Source organism: Pezoporus flaviventris, unplaced genomic scaffold, assembly GCF_033815535.1.
Source record: "Pezoporus flaviventris isolate CSIRO_AGI_PZ_B2104156 unplaced genomic scaffold, CSIRO_AGI_Pfla_v1 ptg000007l, whole genome shotgun sequence".
Lineage (NCBI taxonomy): Eukaryota > Metazoa > Chordata > Aves > Psittaciformes > Psittacidae > Pezoporus > Pezoporus flaviventris.
In genome coordinates, this window is record NW_026892555.1 from 53893493 (window position 1) to 53903193 (window position 9701).

At 44.0% G+C, this 9701-nt stretch overlaps 1 protein-coding gene across 4 annotated transcripts in view; it reads right to left on the reverse strand.

Moving 5' to 3' along the window:
• SPIRE1 (spire type actin nucleation factor 1) overlaps positions 1-7728 on the reverse strand; it is a 125719-nt gene extending 117991 nt beyond the window's left edge. The window contains exon 1 of one of the 4 annotated variants that reach the window (XM_061448824.1): positions 7175-7728. In XM_061448824.1, coding sequence (XP_061304808.1) covers positions 7175-7496 — 322 coding nt within the window. In that variant the 5' untranslated portion in view covers positions 7497-7728. The remainder of the gene's footprint in view (positions 1-7174) is intronic. The other 3 variants (XM_061448825.1, XM_061448826.1, XM_061448827.1) reach the window with 3 other exon arrangements.
• Positions 7729-9701: the final 1973 nt, after the last annotated feature.

Sequence of the window (9701 nt, forward strand, 5' to 3'; positions counted from 1 at the left end):
CAGTCAACAAATATGGTTGAATGACAGAATTCTGCCACCACTGAAGTCACTGGTAGTTTTTGCCATCATGTTTGACGCATCCAAAGTTTCAAGCAGGTTACAGCTTTTCTAAATTGATAACACAGCACTGTTGGATCTGTTAAGAACTTTCATCAGCTATTAATAACTCTCTCAAGTAGATGAAAAGTAGCTCTCTGCCTCAGCTACATCTGCAGTCTTGTGTTTACACTGTACAAACTGACTCATCTCCTCTTTTCCTCTTAAAGTGCACCATAGTAAAATTCAATAACATAGTTGTGTGTCATGCAAGCTAGCTTAAGGTTTTATCTGGAATAGAACAATATTCATTTTGTCTCCTAACCGGATCCAATGCTGTAATGCAATAAATTAATTCAGAAACAAGCAGTGAGCACTCTCCAGTTTCCTTTTAACAGACATCATAAAAAAGTTTCCATACTTCTATAACCACATATTCATTGTCAACATGGATCCAGGATGTTATGTACCTTTAATCCTCTTATCACCTGCAACATACCTACTGCACACTTGGCAAATGCAGCCACGCTCAGGTGAGACTCATTCAGAGCACTGCTGCCATGTGGGTCATTTTCACTGCCTGTCGCCCTGATCACATCTTACTCTCTGAACCGTCCTGTTAAAGGTGCTTGCTCACTCTCTCTGTCACAACATACACTGCTACTGTCTTCATTTTCAAAGCCCTTCTCATGCTACTCCAGTCCTACCCATCACCTCTCACTAGTACTGTGGGGTAATCTGTCACCTCCAGTCAGCCCTTGAATTTGGACTCCATTACTCATAACTTTTTTTTCTTTTTTTAATTAAAAAAAAAAAATGAAAAATCTTTGTTCTTTCTGCAGTGATGCCCTATGGGAACATCATATTAGCTCTCTGCAACATCATAGCAGATGTCTCATTTTTCACTTGACTCTTCAATGACTTAACTATGACAACTACAGTTCCACTTTCCTTTCTACAGCAACATTTTTATTGCACTAGTTAAGAAAACTTCAGTTACATTAAAAATGTGTTCTCTTTTACTGTAAGTCATTATGAACATCAGGCAACCACAATTCTGCAAAGTTCTTTGCTCTTCAGTTTTCCTTAGGAATGAACGCAGATTTCAGACATCATCAGATTAGGCTTTATCCCTTCACTGTACACTTACCATCTTCAGTACTTTTGCATATAAATACAGGTAACCAAGGTCATCTGTCACTGTTGACAAATTCCTTACATTTCCTTTGTGCAGCCACTTGGAATAGTTTTAGCCTAAGATGTTATTTTGTTGAGATCTTTTCTTTGCTTATTCTGTCGTCCCCCACCAGAGCTATCTACAACAGGGTCCCTAGCATCTGCCTACATTCACACAGAGCTCATGTAAAACCCCCAGTGCACAGGATGCCTCAGCATAAGCCATGACTGGAACTTTCCAGTTCACCCTTATGTACTGGGAACCACACTGATGGCAGACAGCCTGGCATAAATAAGGCCTAAGCTTTCTCTGTTCCACAGATCAGCAGAGAAAGAGACCAGAGATAATCTACCAACTCACCAAATCTTCTCTCTGCTGTCTAGTGCCATTTTCTTCCTACCTTGACTCACATAAACTTATCTATATAGATAGATATATATAGTTACCTGTTTGTCTTAAAACTCTTGTAGGAAAAGGTGAGGCTCAGTACATCAAACCTTATTGTTTTTAAATAGAGTTCCCTTGGACAAAATCTGAATTCAGAGCATAATTAAGTCTTAATTCTAGAAGTACTATATATTTCGGCAGTATTCAAAGCAACATCTGTTTGGAAATTTAAACAGCAAGCAAGGCTACTGCCATCAATTATGTGTCAAATGGGTCAACAAAATTAGAAACAGAATGTCAGTACATTCATTTTCCTCTAAAACTCCTGCATATTTTTCCCTCAGTGCTCCACAAGAGACAGACAGATGAGAATGTCTTGCTGCACACAAACTAAATTTGCATTTATTCATCCTATATTTCTCAATGCTGCCTTCCAACACCTGGGCACGCAAGGATGTAAGGACAGGAAAGTCATTAAAACTACCAAGGCAAAAGCTGTTCCTCTCCAGTGTGTCTAACCCTGAGCCCTCTGAATCCTGTGAAAGCCACTGTGCAGTCAACTTTTCTGTGATCTTTCTGATTCAAAGCCAGAATACTCCATGCATTATGCCCTCCTGCTGAACACCTGGCAGATTTCCAAGAGAAAAATCTGCATCATACTTACTTCTGATAAAACCAGCAGTAATTTCCCTCTGCGCTTTCTCCTCTAGGGATGAAGGACAAGGCAGAAGGGGCACTAACACTATCTGCAGAGGCACACTCAGAAGGGAGAAGGAAGGCTGAGGAGTACCATGTGCATGCCAGCCCTCAATAAGCAATGGCTGGAAGCCAGCACAGGTTTCCCAAATACCCACCTTTGCCCCTTTCCAAGATCCTCATAGCCATTCCTCTTCAGGAGCAATACCCGAAATCAGTGGCTGCCTTTGCCAAGTCAGGGATCTGGCACTAACAGAACACAAGGAGAAAACTCTCAATTTCTCCAAGCCAGTTCATCCCCAGAACTGTCTTTCGGGGAGGAAGCAGTGTAGCCAGTGTGCCAAGAAGCGAGAGTCCCTTATCCAGCGTACAGTATTAACATGACCCCAGTGAAACAGCCTCCTGTGCCCTATAGCATTCTGCTGCCACTAAATACTGGGCATGAGGTCGATTGCCAGCTCTTGTAAGGGTTTTCTACTCCTGTATCTACCAATTCATCACTGCTTCAAGTTTATAAAAATGTTTAAAAGTAATGTTCCCCAAGAAGAGAGTTTGGAGGAAACAACATGTTTACACCAAACGTTTTTGCTTGTTCAGAAGTTATTTTTTTATCGCATCTGGCACTTTAATGGATGCCACCATTAGCTCATTTCATATAAAATGCAACAGATGGCTAAAACACGCATTACACAAAATACATTCTACACTGTACCTCCAATTTTATCACGGGTATTTCTAAGCAACCCAGATTTCTGTGGTATTTAGATGTCAGTTACAACAATTCGTACTAAGACGACAACAGTGAGCTCTTAATTTCTTGCACTGTTTCTTACTCACTTCAGTTCTGGCAAAACTGTAAGGTTTGCCCAACACCAAGACCATCACTTTGTGAGTGTCTCTAAAGCAAACTCCTTGACACGGCTGGGCTTGCTCTCCACTTCGCCTGAGCCCCACTGACAGCATGATTGATCACATTCTTCACCATCCTAAACAAAGCCCAAACGTTCACTACCCAAAGACACCATTCTTCATGACTCTTTTATTTGTCCACACAGGATTCTGTTGTTTTCAAAAAAAAAAAAAAAAAAAAAAAGAAACTAGCAGTCAGTATGTGTTCCTTTGAATTACCCAAACCTATGCACCAACCTACAGCTACACATTTTACATGTATCACTACAACAAAATAGCTTTACAGCTCTGAGCATTAACCTGCAGAAACCCCATTGCTCTAACAATGCCTGCTTCTGACACAGGCTTTTAAACCTAAGTTGTCTGAAATACAAAGGCAGAAAAACAATGAGCAGGAATCCTTCCTGATCCTCCTCTTGTGAGGAATTCAGTGCTTAAATTTAAGCATGAGGGATGAATGCTTAAATGAAAATGAACAACTGAGCAACATTTTCAGTCTTTATCATTTTTACCTTTAACCAAAACCTTACTGATTTTTGTTTCTAAACAAGGTAACTAAATATTTATAGACCACACAGACAAAACTGGAAAGATCTGAGAATCAGTCTCTGGTTTTGGTTAAGGATGGGTATTCAACTCCAAGGTTGCTTTTCTGCTCTGGTATCAGTGAAACTCATCTTTGTTTCCTATCTCCAGGACATTTTCTTCAATTTCTAGGTATTCTCACTTTGGGTTTCAAGTACTGTGCATCAACACAAGGAAGAATTAGCTTTGGAAAGGTACCATCAGTTTTTTCTACCTAATGAGTAGTTCTTTTGGAGAAAACTTTAATTTGTATCTCAAGAGTAAAATTAGTGTGACCAGGCAGCTTCAGGGCCTATGCTACAACCCGCTGCTCCCCATGTCCTAGCGCCAGGGCAATGGTTCTTCTTAAGCTCTCACTGTTACTTAGCAAAATACATGAGCCCAAGAATAAGAATAAATACCCGCTCAAGAGGCTCAAGCCTCTTGGCTCTTTTGGCTCAGAAAGCTCATTAACCATCACCTAAGGACACTGCAGTGAGCAATAAGTGAAAGAACTGTGATAGTTCAACAGATACCAAAGAGAAGCAAGCCTACCATGAACTCTTTAATATTCAGTATAGTGAATTACCAACACTCACAGCATCACACATACAACCATTTCCAGTTAAATCCTTCTACAGTTTCCACAAGCCAAAGAAGAATAACAGCCAACTGACTAGGACCACCTTTGTTTCATGCTGTTGACACTCCACAAACACACAAAATCCTTTGTGAAAGCTCAAAGGCTGAGCAAAGTCCATTCAAAGTTAGGGAGATGAGGAGGACCAGAGAGAGGCCCCCAGGGAGAATGCTGTCTCCTTTCAAATCCAGGTGCCTACCAGCCTGCACCTGATGCAAAAGTGGGATCACCAAGTGTGGTTTAGGAATGGACATCTGTCAGTAACCTCTCCTCCTCCCCTTTCTATTATAAGCACAGGAGGGGATGTTCTCCTTGAGTTATCTCCCCCCCGTGCTTTCCTGGGAGGTTTTAGCAGACTGGTTACGTTTATATGTATCTTAGAGTGTATGTATGTATATATATACACAAATACATATATGTTCATATATCAAAATATAGAAAGCCAACCGTATCCTGGGCTGCATTAAAAGGAGCATGACCAGCAGGTCGAAGGAGGTGATCCTGCCCCTCTACTCTGCTCTTGTGAGACCTCACCTGGAGTATTGTGTGCAGTTCTGGTGTCCTCAACATAAAAAGGACATGGAACTGTTGGAACAAGTCCAGAGGAGGGCCACGAGGATGATCAGGGGACTGGAGCACCTCCTGTATGAAGACAGGCTGAGGAAGTTGGGGCTGTTCAGCCTGGAGAAGAGAAGGGTGCATGGAGACCTCATAGCAGCCTTCCAGTATCTGAAGGGGGCTATAGGGATGCTGGAGAGGGACTCTTTATTAGAGACTGTAGTGACAGGACAAGGGGTAATGGGTTAAAACTTAAACAGGGGAAGTTTAGGTTGGATATAAGAAGGAAATTCTTTCCTGTTAGGGTGGTGAGGCACTGGAATGGGTTGCCCAGGGAGGTTGTGAATGCTCCATCCCTGGCAGTGTTCAAGGCCAGGTTGGACGAGGTCTTGGGTGATATGATTTAGCATAAGGTGTCCCTGCCCACGGCAGGGGGGTTGGAACTAGATGACCTTAAAGTCCTTTCCAACCCTAACGATTCTATGATTCTATGATTTATATTCCTACATACACTCTTAAGATTTTCAAGTAATAAGCACGTTTATGTGGTGTTAACTGATAGACAACAAAATACATACAACAATAAAGGTTAAAAAAAAAAAAACAACAAAAAAGACAGACAAAAATTGTCATGGCTGGAAGATAAAAAAAAGGGGGGCTCATCTATCCAAATATCAACATACATAGGTTAGCACGTTAACTAAAATATTTCCAAAGAGTAATGCAGATGCGGCATGCAGCTTTAGCATAAACTAAACATACTGGATATCAGTGAGGGGCCTGAAATTTAAATCCAGATATATTCCAACACCTTCCTAGGGGCCAAAAAAGATGTACTGTAAGAGGAAACAGAATAAGCCCACAAACAGCAAGGAAAAAGCAACAAAAGAAACACATAGTAAATCAATGTATTTCCTACAGTAGGAAAGGAAGAAGCCTGGTATCATCTCAAACACTGTAAGTAAATGCAGCGTGCAATATGCAATACAGAACTCTTCAATGCTCTTGTGACATGCAGATGCCTTGGTCCGGAAAGTATTTTCCTGGAACTTCTGGGTGTTGGTGTGGCATATTTTATTAACATTATAATAACCTATTTTAGAAAATAATTTAAAAAGCAAATCAGATCATATTTAAATGGAAGTCATTATTAGACTCATTTAAATTGCAGAATAACACTACATTCCTTCTTCCACTGAGTATATTTTGGTATCTGCATGTCCCACTAGCTCCAAACTGGATTACTGCAAATCTCTGCCAGTAGACTTCACACAAGCACTGTATTAAAAGGCTTCATTAAATTATAACACCAGGCATAATATCCATGATCTAAATGTTGAGAGCTCCATTAGTCCCATTTTGTGATTTTTCCATTGCCTTCTACTTCACATAACTTTAAAATTCCCAAACCTCTGTCTTCCTGGAAAATTCAGTGAAGTTGAATGTGGACTAGGTTGATAATGGGCAATATCATCATCTGTGTGATAACGGATCACATCACTCTGCTGCCTAGCTTTAGTTTCTTTCCAGAAATCAAGCTTTACTTGCAACAAGAAAAATATGCCTTTCCATACTCATAATCAGAAGCTTTGAAATGCAGAGAAATGGACATGTACCCTTCTCCTTTCCAATGCAAAAGATGTTTTCCTCAGTATTTTAAAGAAACAGATGGTAGGTACTAAGCCTCTGGGTAGGTGTACACGGCTTTCTCATTTACTATCAGCATACCTCTAAATTGATCTAATAAATGCCTTTTGATGCCAAACTATTTTAAAGACACTATAGGATGAGCAATGTGGCCAAAGAAACTCCAAGAGCAGGCGCTATAGGAACCGATGACACAGTATTACGCACTAAAAGACGACGCAATTATAAAACACTAAACCCGCACCCACCTCCCCTGTACCCCACACGCAGGCGATTAAATTCAAGGCCACAGTTTTTACCCTTCAAGGCACGAAACCGGGATGATACAGGGGGACACACACACAACCCCCAACACCACCACCCGCCCCCGGCACGGCGGAGCCGAGCGCTGCCTCACCGCAACCCTCCGGCGGGAAGGAGACCGTCTCCTCCCGGCCGCCACAGCCCACGGACAAAGGCTGAGAGAGAAGGGCAGCCGCCCGCGCCCGGCACCCGGCTGCTGCCGTTGTTGGGCCGTTCCCCAGGGGCTCAGAGGGGTCGGTGGCGGGGCCAGTCCTCACCTGCGGCGGGCGGCGGCGGCTGGTGGGGCTCGTCCGGCTCCAGGGTGACGGCGCCGTCCCGCCAGACGCGAAGGTGGGCGGTCGCCCCCAGCCTGGTGACGGGGGTCTCGCCGCGGCGGGCGCGGGCCCGCAACGAACCGCAGCACTGGTAGCACACGGCCCACGCCTGCTCCTCGTTGATGGGCTGGTTGTAGAGCCTGAGGATCTCCTCCAGCGACAGTGCCTCGGGCTGCCCGCCGGCCCCGCCGCTGTCCTCTTCCTCGTCGGCGGAGCGGGAGGCGCCGGGCTGGGGCTCCGCTCCGCGCTCCCCCGGCAGCGCCATGCCCTGCCTCCGCCGCTCTGCTCCCCGGCTCAGGGACCGGCTCTGCCGCTGCGACTGCTGCTGCTTGCTCTGCTTGTTCTGCTGCTGCCGCCCGGTCCCGCCGTGCTCATCCTCCCCGCCCCGCTAGTGCCACCAGGCCGCCGGACAGCCCGGCCCGCGCAGCAAGCAAGCAGGCAGCGGCCGGCCAGCAGGAGGAACAGCGCCCGAACCACCCGCTGCTGCCGCCGCCGCAGGGGGAGACAGCTCATAGCAACGCAATGGCGTCCTCGCCCGCCTCCGCCGCCAACGGCCGGCGCCGCAGCGCCCCCTGCCGCCCTCAGGCTTGGCTGCAATGGCGTGCGGCCGCCCGGTTGCGCTGGGCTGGTGAGGACGGAATTCAGCTCAGAGGCTGCCACGGCAACCTCCGTGTCCGCGGGCAGGATGGGAAGCGCCATTCGAGCAGCTAGGCTTCCACGCCTGCCTTGGACACGGATAACGATGGGGCGTTCTCATCTCACAACCCTTGTGCTGCTGGTGCTGGCAACAACCCCCCCAGAAACAACTCATCAAAAGGGGAACTCTTCCAAACAGCTGGGAGGTGATGCTCCTTACCCAGAATATACCTGGGCTTCAGCCACTGTGCCAGCCTCTCCCCATGGCTGCATCATTTGAGAAAACCGATTCTTGTTGTAATTGAAACTCACATCAGAAAACATTTGGGTTTTCCCTTTAGTATTTTACAATTTTACTTAACACAGGTAAAAGGAAATCTAAAATCTCCCCTCAGCATCTGCTGCATATGAAAGATGAGGGAACATCTAAGTGACCAGACAGCACTAGGCATGTCCCTGCATGCTGAAAGGACACACAAGGCCTAGCTCTGACTAGGGAGCTCCTCTTTCCTTTTTCACTTTTCCTTGTATTTAACATGGACACATTTTTCCTCTTGTAATGACATACACGTGTAATGCACACTGCTGCAAACAAGATACACATTGTACTTAAATAAAGCTATTAAAAATTTAGTGATACTCACCACACAACATGATTCAGCCTTTCACAGGTTATTAGATACAATGAAATTGTACTGCCTAAAGCATTGATCGTTGCCCTGCAGGCTGTGTAACAGGCAAAGGAATAGATTTTGTTTTTTCAGATATAAAAGTAACACAAAAACAGATTTTGAAAGTGTTTGAAACCTGTTAGCACTAGAGCCATACATACATAATGTTCAATTAAAATCTCAAGTTAAAACCCTAGGGCTGCATTAGGCAGTATTTAACACTTGGAAAAAAGATCAAAATGGTGTCAGACCACTGCACTGCCAATTAAATGTCCATGCAAAACACCAGCCTTCACTCTTGCTGCATGCGTTACAAGCTTCTTTGGGATTAAGTCTGGGGTTTTTTGCTCCAGCACCAACAGAGTCAGATCTTTCCTACATGTAGAACAAAAGGTGGTAGACACAGACCAAAGACACAGAATGGCTTCTATAGGAAAGATCAAATAGTTTTCATCAGCCTCACAAAGACAGGCCAGAGTCTGCATGGTGAAAAACATGAGGTATTGAGAAGTCCAGCAAGCTCAATTGCTTGCTGTTTCTCAAAGCATGAAGACTAAAAGACGCTCGGCAAAATCACCACCCACATGTTGAAGACAAACAAAACCACAGATGGATAATTAAGTACAGATCACAGTGACAAAACCAGACAAAATCATGACTGGTTGTTAAGCAAAACGGCCTGGCTACAGCTCCTACCTCAGAAACTTCCTAAGCTAACGTCAGAAAACAGGCATCAGGTTAAACCACTTCACGTAACCCAGCACAAGCTAGTCATGTTCTTGGCTATCCACATCTTAACTTTACATGTTAAAAAAAAAAACAACAAAACAAATAGAAACAAACAAACAAAAAAATCCATTAAATTAATAGGATTAATAAGATTACTTTTCTGACTGAACTTTTCTTAGAAGCTGAATGTAAAAGCTATTGCTATGTCCAAAAGAAGCAGAAATAAACTTTTTTCTAAAAAGGACACATACTTCAACTTCAGAATTTCTAGGTCTCGGTCACTCACAAAGTACACCCAATATGCTACACAGAGAATCTATTACCCTGGAGAGGTAAACCAGACTTTTTTCTAAATGAATTCTGACACCAGTTCAGAGCTGCAGAAGAGAAGCTGGTATTTCATGCACACATTTTAGTAATTTGACCCACATTCA